Genomic DNA, 21836 nt, shown 5'->3' with positions numbered 1-21836 from the left:
ACCCGCCCTGACTCCCTTTAAAAACTGGGGTACTTAAATCACTTTTATGGTGGTTTAGACTATAAGGGGGTGGGCATTCTGAAAGTGTTAGTGAAAAATAGTCCAGTTATAACACTTTATATAGTGATCATAAGACCGAGGTTGAGCTGAGAAGGGGCCCAGGGAGAGGAGAAAAAAAGGAGAGTGAGTGACAGAGAGAGAGAGAGCGCACAAGTGAGCATCCAGGCTGCTCCACTCTCTCACTGAGATGGATCACTGGGTTCATAACCTTGATAACATGGTAAATGTCCTTCTGGAATGATGCTGGTGCCCAGGGCACACTACGCAATAGCCCTCTCCAGCGCCTGGGGGAGGAGAGCGGGTGAGACCATGACCCTGCTGCTCATCTGACACAATTCCAATCTGGAACTCCTCTTTAGCATACTCTTACGTGGAATATCCCTTGGTCCCTTTCACTTTGGTTGTAAACAGTAAAAATCCAGCCCCAAAAAACACTTCTGCTTCTCAATGCGGAGTGCGGTCAGGATCAAAAATACTGTAGGATTATAACCAGGGGGAGGGGGCGGAGGGGGATAGATTGTCAGGCGCTTTTATATCTCTATATAGCAATGTCATATACAGTATAAATATAGGAGCAGCATATACATACTCTGTATATCGCTTCCCTAGCCACACGTACATACACACATACAGTATAAATATATCCCATTTATATTGTATAAAAATTAATTTTGCTCTGGTAATGATGATATTGGATTTAAAGGACTCAGCTTTGGCTGCCCGGCTGTGACCACATTTACAGTTAAAAGGGCGACATGGAGGTTGCGGATGTCACCTCGGGAGGGGCCGATCCTCCAGCTGGCCGCTGGCCACCGGTTAAGTTGGAGGCGGCCCGTTGTAGTGCAGCATCAGGTTGAAGGAGCGGGCGAAGTTGTTGGAAAGTGTGCAGCTGTGGGTCTCTTCTGCCAGAGGCAGCAGGAAAAGCAGGAGAAGCAGCAGCAGCAGGAGGAGTTGGAGGGGCAAGGCCACACGGCACACCCGCTCCAGGAACGTGCACAGGCCCCCCGAGCGACTCTAAAAAAAATCAAAATGGGGCAGAGATTAGTTGGCGTCTTGATGGGGAGGTCACCCACCCACCCTTCCAGCATCCCACTAGAAATGCAAAGGCACATCGACTGTACGGTCCCCCTTCTAGACTGTAAGCTCCCTGTGGGCAGGGACTGTGTCTACCAACTACACCATACTGCTTCTCCTGGAAAGCAGCGGGAAGCTTTCTCCCCACCATGGCCCGGGAAGGCCTGGTTCCCACCATGTCTTCTACACAGCAGTCTACCAAATCCGTTATATTGTATTCTCCCAAGCAGTGCTCTGCACACAGTAAGAACTTAATGCGATTGTCTCTCCTATAGACTGTGAGCTCGTTGTGGGCAGGAATGTGTCCATTTGTTGTTATATTCTACTCTCCCAAGCTCTTAGTACAGTGCTTTGCCCACAGTAAGCGCTCAAAAAATACTATCGAATGAATGAATCGACTCTGCTATGCTGTACTGTGCTCTGTTTACAGTAAGCGCTCAATAAATATGACTGAATGAATGCTCTGCACATAGCAAGTGCTCAATAAACATCATTGCTTGTTGATATTCTAGTCCTCGTTCTACCTCTGCTTTACAGAAAATCATTTTAAACCTCTTCGGGTCTCAGTTTCCTCATCAATCATTCAACAGTATTTGCTGAGCATTTACTCTGTGCAGAGCACTACATTAAACACTTGGGAGCGAACAATAAGGAATCAATCATTGGTATTCACTGAGCAATTACTGTGGGAAGAGCACTTCATTAAGTGCTTGGGACAATACAACAGAGTTGATAGACACATTCCCTGCCCACAGCAAGTTAGACATAATCCTGCCCTTCAAGAGCTTTCAGTCTAACAGGGGAGACAGATACTGAAATAAATTACAAGTAGAGGGAGGCGAGAGAGTATACAAATGCTAACAGTGGGAAATCTATGAAATGGGAACATTTTGAAATCTGTCCCACTGTGGGCACAGTCCCCTAAGTTCCACAGCAAGTAGAAGGCACAAACTTTTGCCCCCAATAAACTGATACCACAGACTTATAGTGTCCCCATAGATAAATTACAGAAAAGTGACACTGCTTAAATATTGTTAACCAAAATAGATCAGGTCTTTGTGAATTGCAAATAAATACGAGCAGGGACTGGTGAGGATACATTCAATAGGGTCACACTCACGTGCAGTGGGTTTGTGAAATACCCTAATGCAACTACAGGCTTGTGTCTTTTCTTAAAGTGAAGTGGGCCTGGGGCCTCTGGCACTACTCAGCTGGCCCACAATATGGACTTTGTGTCCATAAGGGCAGAAGAGCCATCCCTGATTGATTCCCCACGCCCTTTAATCAACTCAACCCAATAATCTAACAATCATTCTTTTTTCTTTTATTTTTTTAAAGGTCCTTGTTAAGCACTAGCTATGTGCGGGCCACCGTATTAAGCTCTGGGCTCGAGACAAGATAATCAGGTTCTGTCTCTGTCCCACACGGGACTCAGAGTCTAAATTGGGGGGAGGAGGATTTAATCCCCATTTTACAAATGAGGTGACTGGGGTACAGAGGAGCTGAGTGACTTGCCTAAGGTCACTCAGCAGACAAGTGGAGGAACCAGGGTTAGAACTCGGGTTCTCTGATTCCCAGGCCCATGCTCTTCCATTAGGCCACTCTTAGCTCTTACATCTCCAGACCCATCCTCGGCACCTTTCTACATATATATAGAACAGTGCTTGGCACATAGTAAGTACCTAACAAATACCATCATTATTATATATGTTCATTCAAGCATTTATCCAGCTATCACAGCTGGCATCCTAGAAGGCTTCTTCTTCTATCCTTGTTCTCCCACTATTTGTAAATAATTAAATCTGCCTGTCGAACCTATTAGGTCGTAAGCTCTTTGAGGGCAGGAGAAGTGTCTTTGTGCCTCTGGTACTTTTCCACACTCTTAGCACTCAGTACAGCCACAATAAATACCAGTGATTGAGTGACTGATTCTAAAGAAAGAACACGGCCCGGTTCCTGCCCTCGCAAAGCTGAAATTCTAATTTTAACCATCTTTCTTTTGAGGGATGGTTCTGTGCTTGGACTGATCTCAGGATCACTTCAAAAAAATGACTTGGCACTCACCAGAGGAAAAACAACTTAACTGTCATCGGGATTGATTTTGTGACTACTGAACAGTTGATATGAATATAATGAATAGGAAGCTGCCAGTTGACCTTATTTCAACAGTGAATTCTGGAAAAAAAAAGTATTTTAGCAGCTGTATTTTTATTCCAGAGGAAAATATTCCCTAAGAGAACTCAGACTCTCTTAATTTCTTTGCAGCAGCAGCAGATCGCTGTGTGCTGCCCATATTTGTGATTGACAGCCTTGCTTTAGTTACCTCGGGCCCCGAGGCTGATGGAGGCTAGGCCCTTTTCACTTAATTCTGCTCGGTAAAATTACTCAGTCCCTCTCTCCCAAAAGAGCTACGATGGAAACTGGTTTCCAATGCTTTCTGCCGGAGAATCCTGGCCCAAAGGAGGTGGAGGCCTGATCTGAAGACAACAACGGCCCCCACAAAAGTGCCACCCTCAGACCTGTTTGGGGAGATCTTCGCGGGCAATGGAGCAGTGATCACCACACACTTAGGCTCGGGAAGGACTGAGGAGGGAAGATGAGTCAGTGTCTTCCTCGTTGCCCTCACCACCTCTTCCTCCTCTTTCTACCATTTCTTTCTCCTCCAGCTCCTTCCCCGCCACCGCCTCCTCGGGTGGATGGAGAAAGAGAATTTAGTCTTAATTTTGTTACTATTATCTTGTAATTTTGGTGTTCTCCAAGCTCAGGTTACTAACTTCCATGGGATATTTAGTCTCTGAAAATACTGGCTGCATCAGGGATACAACTTGGTTAAAAATAATATACTGGAGGGGCACTGCAGCACATGGCATGATAAACCAAGAGAAACTGAGTGGCCTAGTGATAAGAGGCCGGGCTTGGAAGTTAGTTGACCTGGGACCTAATTCTGGCTCGGCCACTTGTCTGCTGTGACCTCGGACCAGTCACCTACCTTCTCTGGGCCTCAGTTTCCTCATCGGTAAAATGGGGATTAAATTCTACTCCCTCCTACCTAGACTGTGACCCCTATGCGGGACAGGGGCTGTGCCCACCCCGATAACCTTGTATCTATCCCAGAATTTAAGACAGTGCTTAGCACACAGTAAGCATTTAACAAATAGAATAGTGATAACAATAATAATAATGACACAAAGGCAAGAACTAACCTGGCTTTTCAATGCTGAATTGTACTTTCCAAGCCCTTAGTTCAGTGTTCTGCACACAGTAAGCACTCAATGCAACCGAATGAATGAATAAGCAAACCAATTATATATCTCAATTCAGACATTCCCTCCCTCCTTCACAGATGACAGATCACCACTCTCCCCTACTTCAAAGCCTTATTAAAATAACATCTCCTCAACAGAAAAGGACACATTTTCCTGTCCATAAAGAGCTTACACTCTATCGGGGGAGACAGATAAAAATATTTTCAAACAAAGAGGCTTCTCCGACTAAGCTCTCCTTTCCCCTACTCCCTCTCCCTTGCGCGTCACCTGTGTACTTGGACCTGTACCCTTTAAGCATTTGATATCTGCCTCACTCTCAGCTCCACTGCATGTATGCAGAGATCTGCAATTTATTTTAACGTCCATCTCCCCTCCTACACTGCAAGCTCCTGGTGGGCGGGGAATGTATCTACCAACTCTGTTGTACTGCACTCTCCCAACTGATAAGTCCAGTGCTCTGCACACGGTAAGTGCTCAGTAATCACCACTGATTGACAGGTACTCAAAAATATACGCATGAACAGTTGGTTGCAAAGTTAGGAAGCTGGGAGAAGTGGGTGGAGCATTTCCACCGCAGCCGCCTGAGCCACCAGGAGGATCTGTACTGGACGAGGAGGAAATAATGGTGCTGAGAATCCCCAGACCGGAGTCCCTCAAGGATCAGAGGTTCTGGGACCCAAGGACAGTGTTGGCACTGGGCATGGCCTTCACCTTCCCCCAGTCAGGGACCACTCTGGACCAGGCCCAGGTTTCTGTTTCACCCACACTGGCCAAAGGGCAGCTTTCTTTTAGACTGTGAGCCCACTGTTGGGTAGGGACTGTCTCTATATGTTGCCAACTTGTACTTCCCAAGCGCTTAGTACAGTGCTCTGCACACAGTAAGCGCTCAATAAATACAATTGAAGATGATGATGGTGGGAACTCCAGCCTGGACCAGACTCCCTGGTTCTGGGATGTCCACAAAGTCACCCTCAGACCCAAACCAAACTCTAGCTAGCTCTGGAAAAACTGGTGGGTTTAGTGAAACTGCTTTGCTTTTTTTATGGTATATGTTAAGGGCTTACTACGTGTCAGGCACTGTACTAAGCGCTGGGGTAGATACAAGCTAATGAGGTTGGGCACAGTCACGGTCCCACATGGGACTCACAGTCTTAATCCCCACTTTACAGGTGAGGCAACCGAGGCACAGAGAAGTTTAGTGACTTGCCCAAGGTCATATAGCAGAGAAATGGCAGAGCTGCGATTAGAACCCAGATCCTTCGGACTCCCAGGGCTGTGCTCTATCCCCTAGACCATGTGGCTTCTGAAAGTTGCTCTCTAAAATGGAGACGTCCTATTGCAGAATTCGATTTGTAAAAATTTTTATTTTAAAGGCAGCATGAGGGGGAATCTAGCAGCTAGAAAGGCAGACCCAGGAGTCGGTTAACTGGGGTTTTCTCCTGGATCTCCATGAGCAATGTGGCTTAATGGAGCCTGGAAATCTGAGGACCTGCATTCTAATCTAGGCTCCACCACTTGACTACCCTGCAGCCTCGGACAAAACACTTCATTTCTCTGTGCCTCTGTTTTTTCATCTGCAAAATTACAGATGCAAAACCTGTTCTCCCTCCTACTTAGACTCTGGGACAAGGGACTGAGCTCAATCTGATTAATTTGTAACTATACCAGCACTTAACACAGTACCTGATAAATAACAATTATTGTTGTTATTATTATTCCCTTAATTTCCATGTCTTGGGAGACACAGATGATGAATGCTTCTTGCCTTCTAAGTCCCACTTGGGATGGTATTTACTGGTATCTACTGAGTGCTTACAGTGTGCAGAACACTGTACTAAGCAGCTACTACATTAAGAGTTGGTGGACATAACCCCTGCCCACAAGGAGCTTACAATCTATGGTTTTTGTAAGATACAGATAGCAGTTTGGGAGCTATTGATGTAAAGATGATGTGCAAATTCAAAGTGTTACTATTGTAAAGGTGAGAAGGATGGGCCTAAGACATGTGGGACAAGTTCTTTGGGAGTCTGTAGGAAACTTGTCTCAGCTGCTGCAGTTGCACAAGTAGTAACAGGAGTTATGCTGTTTATTGAGAGACCAGTGCACTGAACTAAGATCTTGGGAAACAACAGAAAAAGATGCATTTCCTGCCCATACGGAGCTTACACTCTATTGGGGAGACAGATAAAAATATATTGCAATAAAGTAATCAGAATAAATAATTAAATGTATGATGGGAGATTAGATAGATTTCCTGTGAAAATACAGAATGCATCAGATACAGCTGCAGAGCTTTAAACAAACCCTACAACCATTCATTCCATATGGTTTTAGAGTCCATGAGCATGGAGACAGGGGGCTGAAACAGATGATCCCTTGAGGTCACACCAGATTTTAGAGTCGATCACTGCTGCAGGGGCACTGACTTTTTTTTTCCATGAGTGTGGTCATTTTTTTTTTCACGGCAGCTACCCTGGGTAGCTGTTCTTTTGGACATTAAGATATACCGAACCAATTGACCCCGATTATGATAATAATAATAATATTTGTTAAGCTCTTACTATGTGTCAAGCACTGTTCTAAGTGCTGGGGTAGATACAAGTTAATCAGGCTGGACACAGTCCCTGTCCCCCCTGGGGCTCACAGTCTCAATTCCCATTTTACAGAACTGAGAACACAGAGAAGTGAAATGAATTGCCCAAAGTCACACAGCAGACAAGTGGCAGAGCCAGGTTTAGAACTCAGGTCCTTCCGACTCCCAGGCTCGTCCTGTGCTCCATCCACTACTTGCCCAGGGTGCCATTCCTGACTTGCCTCGCTGAACCGACCAGGATTGGGTCACTGGGTACCATGTTTTAGGATAATGAGTAATAAAAGGCAACGACTAAGAGCTTATTGGCATTCCACATTAACTAAAAAAGCAAGGCCTCTGTCTTCCTTGAGGGGAGGGATTCTAAACTAAGTTTCTCTTGTTCACTCCCAAGCATTTTATACAATAGGCATTCAATAAATGCTCACTGATTGAGGGGGCTGGTTAAATTGGTCCAAAAAAAATCTGGATTGTGTGGGAAGCAGCACAGCCTAGTGGAAACAAATTGGGACTGGGAGTCAGAGTACCTGGATTTCAAGCTCAGTTCTGTTCTTTGCCTGCTGCCTGTTCTTTTAGACTGTGAGCCCACTGTTGGGTAGGGACTGTCTCTATATGTTGCCAATTTGTACTTCCCAAGCGCTTAGTACAGTGCTCTGCACATAGTAAGCGCTCAATAAATACGATTGATGATGATGATGCTGGGTGCCCTTGGACAAATCCCTTAACTTCTTTGTGGCCTCAGTTTTTTCATCTGTAAAATGGGAATTCAGCACTTCCCCCCCCGCCCCCCGCCCCTACTTAGACTGTGAGCCCAGTGAGGGACAGAGACTATGTAAGACCTGATTATCTTATACCCAGCCCAGCGCTTCATTCATTTCATTCAATCGTATTTATTGAGCGCTTACTGTGTGCAGAGCACTGTACTAAGCGCTTGGGAAGTACAGGTTGGCAACATATAGAGACAGTCCCTACCCAACAGTGGGCTCACAGTCTAGAAGGGAGAGACAGAACAAAACAAAACATATTAACAAAATAAAATAAATAGAATAAATATGTACAAATAAAATAAATAAATTAATAGAGTAATAAATACATACAAACATACATACATATATACAGGTGCTGTGGGGAGGGGAAGGAGGTAAGGCTGCGGGGATGGAGAGGGGGAGGAGGGGGAGAGGAAGGAGGGGGCTAAGTCTGGGAAGGCCTCCTGGAGGAGGTGAGCTCTCAGTAGGGCTTTGAAGGGAGGAAGAGAGCTAGCTTGGTGGATGTGGGGAGGGAGGGCATTCCAGGCCAGGGGGATGATGTGGGCCGGGGGTCGACAGCGGGACAGGCGAGAGCAAGGCACCGTGAGGAGGTTAGCGACAGAGGAGCGGAGGGTGCAGGCTGGGCTGTAGAAGGAGAGAAGGGAGGTGAGGTAGGAGGGGGTGAGGTGATGGAGAGCCTTGAAGCTGAGGGTGAGGAGTTGCTGCCTGATGCGTATGTTGATTGGTAGCCACTGGAGATTTTTGAGGAGGGGAGTAACATGCCCAGAGCATTTCTGGACAAAGACAATCCGGGTAGCGGCGCAAAGTACGGATTGGAGTGGGGACAGATGGGAGGATGGGAGATCAGAGAGGAGGCTGATACAGTAATCCAGGCGGGATAGGATGAGAGCTTGAATGAGCAGGGTAGCGGTTTGGATGGAGAGGAAAGGGCAGATCTTGGCAATGTTGCAGAGGTGAGACTGGCAGGTTTTGGTGACAGCTTGGATGTGAGGGGTGAACGAGAGAGCAGAGTCGAGGATGACACCAAAGTTGCGGGCTAGTGAGACGGGAAGTAGTGCTGTCAATAGTGATGGGAAAGTCAGGGAGAGGGCAGGGTTTGGGAGGGAAGACAAGGAGTTCAGTCTTGGACATGTTGAGTTTTAGGTGGCGGGCAGACATCCAGATGGAGATGTCCTGAAGGCAGGAGGAGATGCGAACCTGGAGGGAGGGAGAGAGAACAGGGGCCGAGATGTAGATTTGGGTGTCATCAGCGTAGAGATGATAGTTGAAGCCGTGGGAGCGAATGAGGTCACCAAGGGAGTGAGTGTAGATCGAGAACAGAAGGGGGCCAAGCACTGAACCTTGAGGAACCCCTACAGTAAAGGGATGGGAGGGGGAGGAGGAGCCCACAAAAGAGACTGAGAATGAATGACCGGAGAGATAAGAGGAGAACCAGGAGAGGACGGAGTCTGTGAAGCCAAGGTCAGATAGCATGTCGAGGAGAAGGGGGTGGTCCACAGTGTCGGAGGCAACTGAGAGGTCGAGGAGGATTAGGATAGAGTATGAGCCGCTGGATTTGGCAAGCAGGAGGTCATTGGTGACCTTTGAGAGGGCAGTTTCCGTGGAATGTAGGGGATGGAAGCCAGATTGGAGGGGGTCGAGGAGAGAGTTGGCATTGAGGAATTCGAGGCAGCGCATGTAGATGACTTGTTCAAGGAGTTTGGAAAGGAATGGTAGGACGGAGATGGGGCGATAACTAGAAGGTGAGGTGGGGTCAAGAGAGGGTTTTTTTTAGGATGGGAGAGACATGGGCATGTTTGAAGGCAGAGGGGAAGGAACCAGTGGAGAGTGAGCGGTTGAAGATGGAAGTTAAGGAGGGGAGAAGGGACGAAGCAAGAGATTTTATGAGATGAGAGGGAATGGGATCAGAAGCACAGGTGGCCGGAGTAGCACTTGAGAGGAGGGAGGAGAGCTCCTCTGAGGATACTGCTGGGAAGGATGGGAGAGTAGTGGAGAGCATTGAGAGCTGAGGGGTTGCAGAAGGTCGGGGGGAGTGACTTTGGGGAGGTCAGACCTGATGGATTTAATTTTATTAGTGAAGTGGGAGGCCAGATCGTTGGGGGTGAGGGAAGGAGGATGGGGAGGAGCTGGGGGCCTGAAAAGGGAGTTGAATGTACGGAAGAGCTGACGGGGATGATGGGCATGGGTGTCAATAAGGGAGGAGAAATAGTTTTGTCTGGCAGAGGAGAGGGCTGAGTTAAGGCAGGAAAGGATAAACTTGAAGTGAACGAGGTTGGCATGGTGTTTAGACTTTCGCCAGCAGCGTTCGGCAGCTCGAGCATAAGAGCGAAGGAGGTGGACAGTGGCAGTGATCCAGGGCTGTGGGTTAGTGGTGCGAGAGCGGCGAAGGGAAAGGGGAGTGAGCAAGTCTAGCTGAGTAGAAAGGGTAGAGTTGAGAGCAGTAATCTGCTTGGCACTTAACAAATACCACACCTATTAACAAATACCACAGCTGTTTACAGCAAAACAAAGCCCTGAACAGTTCACTTGGGCAAGTCAGTCTAAACATTTTGTCCTCGGTCTTCAGCATAAACAGGTACTTCTAAGATAACAGCACCCATCCCAGTCCTCTGTTGGGTAATAAAACTTCTCCCCCCAACCCCCAAATGATCTGTCACGTAAATCTCTTACACAGCAGCCATGTTCTGGTTATGAAACAGCTGGTTCTGGGCAGTGACTGAGCGTGTTGGTTAATTCTGGCCAAGAATAGCACTTAAGTTTGGAGAGGGGACAAGAATGGTCCTGTGTGAGCCCTTGGTCATCACTCAGATGAATCCACTGTCTCCCGGGAGCCACTGGGAGGCTGGATTGGGTCTCTCACCCCAAATGACAGAGTCTGGGGTCCACAGGGCAAGGTCAACCGGCAGATGCCAGCCTCTCGGGCCAACGGATTGTTTGCAAAGCCCCACGTTGGTTCAAAGCTGGCCAACACTTCCAAAGTGAATTTTAGTTTTAGCAATCTGTTTAGCTTCCTCTGGCTCCTTTCAAGAAGTGCCAATGCAACCTCAAAGTTGGCTTTCCCATCCTCTCTTTCAGCTGGAACTCCCGGGGCAGCAGGCTTACCTTTCTGCCATTCGTCCAGAGGACTTTTCAGGGCATCCAAGGGCTCAGTCACTCTGAATGTGGGCTATGACTCTCTGGCTCTAGACTGTAAGTTCGATGTGGGCAGGGAATGTTTCTGCTATATTATTATATTGTACTCTCCCAAGTGCTTATTCTCCCATCCACCTCTGCAAACAAAAACTCCCTACCATTTATTTTAAAGCACTCAATCACCGTGCCCCCTCCTACCTCACCTCACTACTCTCCTACTATATCCCAGCCCGCACACTTCATTCCTCTAATGCGAATCTTTTCACTGCCTCAAGATCTCATCTATCTGGCCGCCTACCTCTCACCTGCATCCTACCTCTGGCCTTGATCGCCCTCCCTCCTCATATCAGACAGATAATTGCTCTCCCCCTACTTCAAAGCCTTATTGAAGGCACATCTCTTCCAAGAAGGCTTCCCTGATTAAGCCCTCCTCTCTTCTTCTCCCACTCCCTTCTTCATCACCCTGATTTGCTCCCTTCATTCATCCTTCTTCTCATCACCTCAGCACTTGTTTATATCTGTAATTTATTTATGTACGTTGATGTCTCCCCCTCAAGACTGTGAGCTCGTTGTGGGCAGGGAATGTGTCTGTTTACTGTAGTACTCTACTCTCTCAAGTGCTTAGTACAGTGCTTTGCACACAGTAAGTGCTCAACAACCATGACTGACTGACTGGCTTCTGCCTCAGTCACTTGGCATCTCAGTTCCCCAATTGCTGTCCTGTGAAGGCCGCTGGACTTGGGAAAAACAAGGGCTGTTGGGATGGCCACGGTTTGGGTTTTTTTCTCCCTTCTCCATGGTCCTGGACGGAGCCCTCCCATGAAAGCAATGTGTCTGGCAAATCTAAGGCCCCTTTGAAATGGGAAGTGGAAAAGACGGGTTGCCTTCAAACCGGCAAATGCAACGACAACAACATTGTCGTTGTGATGTCCGTTAGGCCCTTACCATGCCAAGCCCCATGCTGAGTACTAGGGAAGGTAGATACAAGATAGTTCGGTTGTATACAATCCCTATCCCATGTGAGGCTCACAAGATGAGGAGAGGACACGGGCACAGAGAATTGAAGTGACTTGCCCAGAAGGCCTGATGCCTGATGTGAGGTCTAGCCCTCCAGACCCAACACCTGGGATCAGACCTGTGGGTGGAACGGATCCGGCCGGGTAGACAGATCTACCGGGCCCCTGCTCTGGCCACCCGAGAGCTGGAGACAGTAGGGATCAAGGGCCCCGCTTGAAGCTTTTTAAGCATATATGTTACCTCTTGGCCCCATCTATATGCCATGTGAGCAGCGGTCATATTTTTTTATTTGTTATACACTTACAACATGCCAGTAACTGAACTAGGCGCTGGGGTAAATACAAACTAATCAGGTTGACAGAGTGCACAACCCAGTGGTAGACTGCAGGCTCGGGAATCGGAAGGACCCGACTTTTAAACCTGGCTCTGCCACATGTCGGCTGTGTGACCTTGGGCTTTGCTTCTCTGTGCCTCAGTTACCTCAACTGTAAAATGGGGGTGAAGACTGTAAGCCCTGTGTGGGACAGGGACTGTGTTCAACCCAATTTGCTTGTATACACCCCAGGGCTTGGTACAGTGCCGGGCACATGATAATAATAATAATAATAATAATAATGGCATTTATTAAGTGCTTACTATGTGCAAAGCACTATTCTAAGCACTGGGGAGGTTACAAGGTGATCAGGTTGTCCCACAGGGGGCTCACAGTCTTCATCCCCATTTTACAGATGAGATAACGGAGGCCCAGAGAAGTTAAGTGACTTGCCCAAAGTCACACAGCTGACAATTGGCGGAGCCGGGATTTGAACCCACGACCTTTGACTCCAAAGCCCATGCTCTTTCCACTGAGCCACGCTGCTTCTCATGAACATGTTAATAGTGCTTAACAAGTACCACAGTTATTATTATGTCCCACCTGGGGCTCACGGTCTTCATCCCCGTTTTACAGATGAGGCTATTAAGGCACAGAGAAGATAAATGACTTGCCCAAGGTCACACAGCAGGCAAGTGGCAGAGCTGGGATTAAAACCCAGGTTCTTCTGAAGCCCACACCCGTGCTCTCTCCACTAGGTAATACTACCAGCATATGGTGATTTGACAACTCATTTCCTTCCTGATGCCCACTCATTGACACTCTGTGGTAACAGGGAGGTGCTCCTTGTGGGCAGGGAACATGTCTACCATCTTTGCCACATTGTACTCTCCCAAGCTCTTAGTACAGTGCTCTGCACACAGAAAGTGCTCAATAAATAGTCAATATAGCAAACTAACAGAAATAAAACTCTTAGACTATTACTCTTCTGGGTATCAGCGTTAGTATGAGCTGGGGCATAAATTGAAGTCCTGTGCAAAATTCATATTTATCTGGCTCAGGGAAGGAGTCTCTTAAATCACCAGTGAGGGTGGGACTTAAACCCTGCTCTTTCTTGAGGATAAATCCCTCGCCTGAAAATAAAGACAGGGTGTGCTGTCTTCTGGAACTCGAGGGGTTTGCTAAATGCAACCTGTCACCTCCTCCGTATCAGAATCACCACCTCAGCACGCCAGGAAGGAGGCACCGAACTATCTGAACCAGCTGCTCTGAGGTGTAGGGAAAGAGTGGGCGTTTAAAGAAATCTTCTGAAAAAACAATACATTTGTTGAGCTGGTCCAGGCCCTCAGCTTCCTTCATTTAAAAGTCTTCATCACTATCCGGGGGGAACCGAGGACGTTCACTCTTCGGTGAATTTTCAACAAGATTTGCAGGGCTTTCCCTGTGAATGTGTCAAGACTGAATTTCCTGAGGGAGTCAAGAGAAGAGAGTCGGGATACAGAAAGGAGTCAGATTTGGTGGGAATTTGTCACTGGCCATCCAGATGCAACAGTTCCTTGTGAAGGAGGATGGATTTTTCTCCCAGTCCCCCGGCTGGTTGGTGATTGTGACACCCTTCTAAGGCAGACTCTGTCATATGACAACTTGAATGTTATAGCTGCCCCGCAGGGAGGGAGTGTGAGAAGAAGCAAAAGAGTTGTGAGAGCAGAACCAGAGTAACTTGCAAAACAACAAAGAGCTTTGCTATTACAGGGTGGGCAGACCTGACAGGCATCAGCGTTTGGCAAAATGTCTGAGGCGATTTTTCAAACATGCTGGGTTTCGGAAAAATCCAAAACACATTTTGCCAAGCGCCTTTCTCCTTAAATTTTGGCATTTCAAGGAAAATTTAATCCATCTGTTTTTGATTCATTTACACTTAACTCATCAAAACGCTGTTTTGCAAGGGCTCTCTGATGTCAAAAAGGCTTCTCAGCCTTTTTGGGTCCTAAAACCAGGAAGTTAGTTATATTTTGCCAGCATTAAATGCAATCCAAATAGTTCAAATTCAGATCTAGAATCAGAACACATGAACTTTGAGGGAGGTGGGGGGCGGGGGGGGGGGGGTGTCCAAAAATCTGGCCAAATTCATCCTCTCACTCCTCACTGAGCTCTCACCAGAGTGGCTGGGAAAAGGCAGAGTTACAAACACTGTGAGCAGATCAAATGCTTCAGAACTGAAAGGAGGATACAGTTGAAGATTGCTTTTCCTTGCTGGAATTAGAGAGCAAGTGGGACGCAGACATTTTTAAGCCAAATTCACCAGACTGAGAGGGCTTAAGTGCAGCTGAAATGGGCTTAGTACAGGCTGAAATGGGCTTAGCGCGGCAGTGACTGAAAGACCCCGTGGTAAAACCTCAAATGAAGTGTCACAGCTGTGGACTTCTGGGGAGTGAATTGTGGCAGGAAGATGGACCTGGGGAGCTGCTGTCTGGTATGAGATGGCTCTTCCGAAACAAAGGGAATGTACCTGCCAAATCTGTTGTATTGAACTCTCCCAAGAACTTACAGTACTTTGCCTACAGTAAGTACCTCTCAATAAACGCCACTGACTGAAGATCTAAAATGCTTCAAGGAAGCTTTGAAAACAAGTACCAGGCACTACAAATAGAAAACAAAGGGCTACGTTTATCATCATCATAAGGCCCTACTGAGAGCTCACCTCCTCCAGGAGGCCTTCCCAGACTGAGCCCCTTCCTTCCTCTCCCCCTCGTCCCCCTCTCCATCCCCCCATCTTATCTCCTTCCCTTCCCCACAGCACCTGTATATATGTTTGTACATATTTATTACTCTATTTATTTACTTATTTATTTATTTTACTTGTACATATCTATTCTATTTATTTTATTTTGTTAGTATGTTTGGTTTTGTTCTCTGTCTCCCCCTTTTAGACTGTGAGCCCACTGTTGGGTAGGGACTGTCTCTAGATGTTGCCAACTTGTACTTCCCAAGCGCTTAGTCCAGTGCTCTGCGCACAGTAAGTGCTCAATAAATACGATTGATGATGATAATGATAATAATAATACCTTGCTTCTATTTGCATAGTACTTTTACTTTCCAAAATGCTTTTTTATCAGTTACCTTCTTTATCCTCACATCACTGTCAAGTAGGGGGAGGCAGGTATTTTTACCCTTATTTTACAGATGAAGAAACTGATGCCTAGAGAGGTTAAGTAACTTGCCCAAGGTCACACAGCAGGGTGGTGGCAAAGCTGGAACTAGAACACAAGTTTCCTGCCTCTCAGCCCCACGCTGCCTCCAATAGATTTCACCATGAAGGGAAGGCATATGTTTCCAGCCAGAGCCACCTAAATGGATATAGTTCACCAACAGTAGTGTCACCTTCCTTCATGAAGGGCAGTCTCACACAGACATATCACTTGGATGAACAAACTCAGAGGCAGCAATATCTGGAAAACGATTAGCACTGAAAGACGACAAGACTCTGATTAGGTAAGGCAATAGCCAATTAACTTGTATCCCCCAGGGCTTAGTACAGTGTCTGCTACACAGTAAATGCTTAAATACCATTGAAACAAAAATGAAAAAGTGATCAGACTCTCTCCCTGGCCTGTACCAATCGACCTGTTGCATTCGAGTGCTTACTGTGTGCAGAGAACTGTACTAAGAGCTTGGGCGAGTACAACACATTCGCTGCCCATAATGACTTACAGCAACAGGATCCTAACCCAATAATAATGATAAAAATACTAATCTTCAAAATAATTGTGGTATTTGGGTGTTCAGGTGAACACAGAGCCAACACAGTCTGGGCATACACTACTTAGAGGGCAGCACCAAGCCATTTCCCCAAGAATGACAACAAGTAGACGCGAACATTGAACAAGGAGTGACCCAGATGATGTATGGTGTGTCCTGGACAAAATTTTGGCTAACTGAAGAAGTTCAGAAAGAAGAAATTCACTCCCCATGTTACACTCTGAAAATACAAACCTCCACATCTATAGAAACATACTGGTGTATGCGTGTGCATATGACTGTGGCGGGGGGGGGGGTCTGCACGTACACACCCATATCAAGAATGGGCAATTAATTTCACTTCCATCTTTCATTTGCAAAGGTGGTTCCAACACTGCTTTTATGAGGCAAAAAGACCATTTCTATTCCAGGACAGAGAAGGGGGGACGGATAAGAGTGGGAAAGAGTGAAAAAATATTGAGAGAGAGAAAGAAAGGAGGAAGAGGGAGAAGTTGCTGCAAAGTAAGGGGAATTATGAGAGCAAAGCAACAATACAGTGTTTCCTACCTTTCAACTCCTGAGGCACAATAGGCCACAACCCTACTTCTGCCATCCTTTGGAGGATGTTCATGCCATAGAACATCAGGTATGTTCTTTATACTAGCGTATATGCTAAAATGCTGCTGCAACCTTTGAACTAATTCCCTAAATATAGAACACCAGGTATGTTCTTTATACTAGCACATACGCTAAAATGCTGCTCCAGCCTTTGAACTAATTCCCTAAATTCTCTCCATCCTCAACAATGCAATTTCATTGTAAACAAGGAAATTCCAGCCAACTCAGTTATCACAGAGGGTGACCTCTAGTTTTCAGATAATAACAACAACTGTGGTATTTGTTAAGTGCTCATGTGTACCAAGCACTGTGTAAAGCACTGAGGGAGATAAACACTATGCAGATCAGATACAGTCCCTGTCCCACAGGGGAATCGAAACGGATGACGATGATGGCATTTGTTAAGCGCTTACTATGTGCAAAGCACTGTTCTAAGCACTGGGGGGATACAAGGTGATCAGGTTGTCCCACGTGGGGCTCACAGTCTCAATCCCCCTTTTACAGATGAGGTAACTGAGGCCCAGAGAAGTTAAATGACTTGCCCAAAGTCACACTGCTGACAATTGGCGGAGCTAGGACTTGAACCCGTGACCTCTGACTCCAAAGCCCGGGCTCTTTCCACTGAGCCACGCTGCTTCACTAAGAACTGAAGCGACTTGCCCAAGATCACACAGGGTTAGGGAAGGAAGATGGAGGTGAGAGCGGGAGACAGACAGAGGGGAAACTGGAAAGCTTCAAAGAGGTATTCATTCAGTCAGTCATATTTATTGAGCACTTACTGTGTGCAGAGCACTGTACTATGTTTGGGAGAGTACAATACAACAATAAACAGACATATTATCTGCCTACAACAGGCTTACAGTCTATAGACAAGCTTATAATAATAATAATAATGGTATATGTTAAGTGCTTACTATGTGCCAAGCACTGTACTAAGCGCTGGGGTAGAAACAAGGTAATCAGGACGTCCCATGTGGGGCTCACAGTCTTAACCCCCATTTTTACAGGTAAGGTAACTGAGGCACAGGGAAGTTAAGTGGTTTACCCAAGGTCACACAGCAGACAGGTGGCGGAGCCGGGATTAGAACCCACGACCTCTGATTCCCAAGCCTGTGCTCTTTCCACTAAGCCACGCTGATTCTCTTATCCACTATCCATTATCTCTTATCCAAGCTTATCCATTCCAACTTCACCCAGGCCTCACACCACCTTCTCTTCCAGCTAACGTGAGACTGGTATCGAAGAGTTTCCTCTACCTCAGGTTTGGGGCAACTCCAGGAAGCTGAAGGAAGAGTTTTGCAGGCGGCTTCCCAAAAGTTGTCCTTGTACTTCCCAAGCGCTTAGTACAGTGCTGTGCACACAGTAAGCGCTCAATAAATACGATTGAATGAATGAATGAATGAAAAGTTGTACGGGAGCAGGAAGGGCTCGACTCCAGCCTGCAGTTGGAGGGAGGCCCTGAAATAATGATCTCTTCCAAATTATAATCGTCATCATATTCTAGAGTGCCAGAACTGGTGCCAAAGGTGGATGTGGAGGGGAGGATAATGATAATAATAATAATAACCGTATTTGTGTAGCGCTTAGGGATCCTGGAGTCCTGGAGGATGGCCCTCCCAGGGAGGAAGCTGGCCTGCACTAACTCCCTGCTCTCTGAACCAATTCACCACCCACCGCTGCCTGGTACTTTTCAGCCAGCTAACGTGTCTCGTACGAGTGAGCGGTTTAATGCCTTAGCGTAATTCCGCTCACCCTGGCTCATGGCAGGCTCAAACTCAGTAATAACCCACGGCATTTTTACAGGGCTTTTCATTTTCAGAGAGCTTTGCAAGCATTAGCTAATTAATCTCGAGGCATTACTGTTTCACATGAGTCCCTTTATGTCGCTGTGGTTTGGATTTTTTTCCCAGATATGTCTTCGTCTGCAGTTATCCAAGTTGCAGCAAGGATGTTGTTGTTTTTTCTTTGTTTGTTGGCTGGTTTGTCATTCTTTTTCCACTCTGATATCATCAGTCTGTCTTCAGTGGCCTGCCTTCTGAGAAATGCAGAGCATTTGGGATTTCAACCAGTATGCTAGTTTTGATCCATCAGAGTCTTCCAGATAAACTGCATGTTTGAGACTTGTTTCTAAAATAAGCCAAAGGAATACCCTGGTGGATTCCAACATGGATTGAAATTCTAGCTGTGGGTAGATCCTACTTTATAAGCTAGAACATTTAATGCTGGTGGGGTGAACCACAGCGGAAAAGCCCCTTCACAAAGCTACTTACTTGACTTCTTTGCTTAAGCGTTTCTAGGTATCTCGGACTCCCTTTGCTTCCTAGGACGTTTGATCCACTTCAAACATACAAGGAGCGGATCCCATTTGGGGAAATTCCTAAAGAGAGGAACAGCTTCAGGCTGGTTCTTGAGAACCATGGTCCTCATCCTCCCCATCTTCTCATTATTCCTCCCCTCCCTCAACTTCCCTATCTTCACTGACCACATCTTTATCCCTCCTCCCCTATCTTAGCCCCACGGCATTTATGTCCATATCCATAATTTATTTATTTAATGTCTGCCTCCCCCTCTAGACTGTAAGCCCGTTGTGGGCAGGGAACGTTTCTATCAACTCTGCTATAGTGTACTCTCCCAAGCGGTTAGTACAGAGGTCTGCACACAGTCAGCGCTCAATAAATACCACTGATGGATTGATTGACCACCAATCTCCCTGTCACTGGGACCATCGTTGACTCCTTAAACTCAGTCTTCTCTCATCCATTCTACTGTCCAAATCTGCCAACTCCTCTTCTGAAGCAATTTGCCAATCCACCTCTCCCTTCCCACAGTGTAGCCGCTACCCTGGTTCAAGCACTCGTCGCATCACGATTGGAGGCAGAGAAGTGAAGTTACTTGCCCAAGGTCACACAGCAGACAAGTGGCAGAGCTGGGATTAGAACCCATGACCTGCTGATTCCCAGGCCCGTGTTCTATCCACTAAGCCATGCTGCTTCCCATCTCAAATCCACTAGGCCACTACCCTCTCCGCCTTCAAAATCTTCCTAAAAACACTTTCTCTGGCAAGCCTTCCCCAACTAATTATCGGTACCCTGATTCTTATCAACCCTTATGTATTCATGTCCACCCTCAATATTACGGATGTTTTGCATATGTGATATTTCTGTGTCTCTCCCAGTTAGAGAGTAGGTTTCCTTATGGGCCGGGAAAGTCCTACCCACTACACTGCTCTGCACTCAGGAGGTGTTCAATACAAGCCACTATTAATAATAATGATGGCATTTGTTAAGCACTTACTATGTGCAAAGCACCGGGATAGATACAAGGTTATCAGGTTGCCCCACGTGGGGCTCACTGTCTTAGTCCCCATTTTACAGATGAGGAAACTGAGGCACAGAGCAGCTAAGTGACTTGCCCAAAGTCACACAGCTGACAAGTGGGGTGCCATTTTTTCCAGCGCTCAGAACAATACTTTGCACATAGTATGTGCTTAATAAATGCAATTACTATTATTATTATTACTAAGTGGCGGACCCGGAATTCAAACTCATGACCCATGACTCCAAAGCCCGTGCTCTTTCCACTAAGCCACGCTGCTTCTCCAAGCAGCGTAGTAGTAGTATCATTACCACTATTATTGCAGCGTAGTAGTAGTATTATTACCACTATTATTATTACCACAGTAGTAGTATTATTACCAGTAGTAGTATTACCACTACTGCTGTCATTGCAAGATGCTCCGTTAAAAGAACCAGGGTTGCAGTATGGTCTGGTGGAAAAAGCAAAGACCTGAGAGTTGAAGATGCTAATCCCAGCTTTGCCACTTGTCTGCTGGGTGACCTCAGGCAAGTCACTTAAACATCTATGGGCTTCAGTTTCCTCATCCATAAAATGGGGATTCAATACCCAATCTCCCTCCTATTTAGAGCCTGTGTAAGACAGGGACTGTATCCAACCTGACCAGCTCTTAGTACAGTCCTTGGCACATAGTAAATGCTTAAACTATTATTATTAGTTTACATATTAGATTATACCAAAGTTCAGGGCTCTCTGTGAATGTGACTTTCAAGGCCCTAGGTAGGCCTGACAGACTGCAGGCCTGCTCAGAAGCAAAATTCATGACTGCCTTGAACAAAGAGTAACTATGGCTACTAAATACCAGTGAAATGGGTATTCCCTCATGCGAATCCAAGGACCAATGCCAAACAACTGCAACTGGTCAGCAAGCGGTCCTGAACCATTGGGACAGGTGAGGATCGAACTGAGTCAATTATAATAATAACTGTGGTATTTGTCAAACGCTTACTATGTGACAAGCACTGTTCTAAGCACTGGGGTAGATACAAGCTAATCAGGTTGGACATAGTCCCTGTCCCACATGGGGCTCACGGTCTTCATCCCCATTTTACAGATAAGGTAACTGAGGCACGGAGAAGTTAAGTGTCTTGCCCCAAGTCATACAGCAGACATGTGGCAAAGCCGGGATTAGAACCAATATCTTCTGATTCCCAGGCCCATTTTCTTTCCACTAGGCAACACTGCTTCCGCCCTGTCCTCTCTGCCAACTGTTTCACAGTATGGGGTCCCTCAGAGATTATCGTGAATTAGTAGGGGCTCACACATCCATAGCCTGAGAGAAACTACACCCGGCCAAGGAGAAATTGGACTGTGGGCAAACTAGAACCTAAACAACAATTGAGACCACAGATCACGTCCCCAGACATCACTCTCCTACTTCTCCCAGAGGATGGTCCTCACTGACATCAGATACTATAATAATAATAATAATTTTGGTGTTAAGTGCTGTACTAGGCACTGTACTAAGTGCTGGGGTGGATACGAGCTTATCGGGTTGGACACACTCCCTGTCCCACATGAGACTCACACTCTTAATCCCCATTTTAAAGAAGAAGTAACTGAGGCCCAGGGAAATTGGGCAACTTGCCCGCTGTCACACAGCAGACACGTGGTGGAGTCGGGATTAGAACCCAGAATTTATGAAGCAGCCACCGCCCCCAAGCCGGGCTTATGTTTAGCTGGGCCTGTGAATCGTTGAAACTGCTAAGTGAGCAGAAAATTTTTTTGAACCTTATCAGTCTCCCTGTTATGCGAAATCTGAGGGCAGGGTATATTTTAAGGGCTGGTGGGCACTTCTGTGGGATAAATGAAGCTGGTCAGACCTGAGAGACACCAGCTCCTGGCCATAAAGATGGGCACAGACTGAAGGTTGGGGGTGAGGGAAGAGTGAGGTAATTTAATTAACA

The 21836-nt window shown here is 46.5% G+C and overlaps 1 protein-coding gene across 1 annotated transcript in view; it reads right to left on the bottom strand.

Moving 5' to 3' along the window:
- Positions 1 to 739: 739 nt before the first annotated feature.
- The window catches only part of SYNE3 (spectrin repeat containing nuclear envelope family member 3), an 88758-nt gene continuing 67661 nt past the window's right edge, over positions 740 to 21836 (bottom strand). The window contains exon 17 of the mRNA XM_038746849.1: positions 740 to 1074. Coding sequence (XP_038602777.1) covers positions 877 to 1074 — 198 coding nt within the window. The 3' untranslated portion in view covers positions 740 to 876. The remainder of the gene's footprint in view (positions 1075 to 21836) is intronic.

Source organism: Tachyglossus aculeatus, chromosome 1, assembly GCF_015852505.1.
Source record: "Tachyglossus aculeatus isolate mTacAcu1 chromosome 1, mTacAcu1.pri, whole genome shotgun sequence".
Classification (NCBI taxonomy): Eukaryota; Metazoa; Chordata; class Mammalia; order Monotremata; family Tachyglossidae; genus Tachyglossus; species Tachyglossus aculeatus.
Note: the sequence above shows the minus strand (reverse complement) of the source record. Positions and strands in the feature narration are given on the sequence as shown.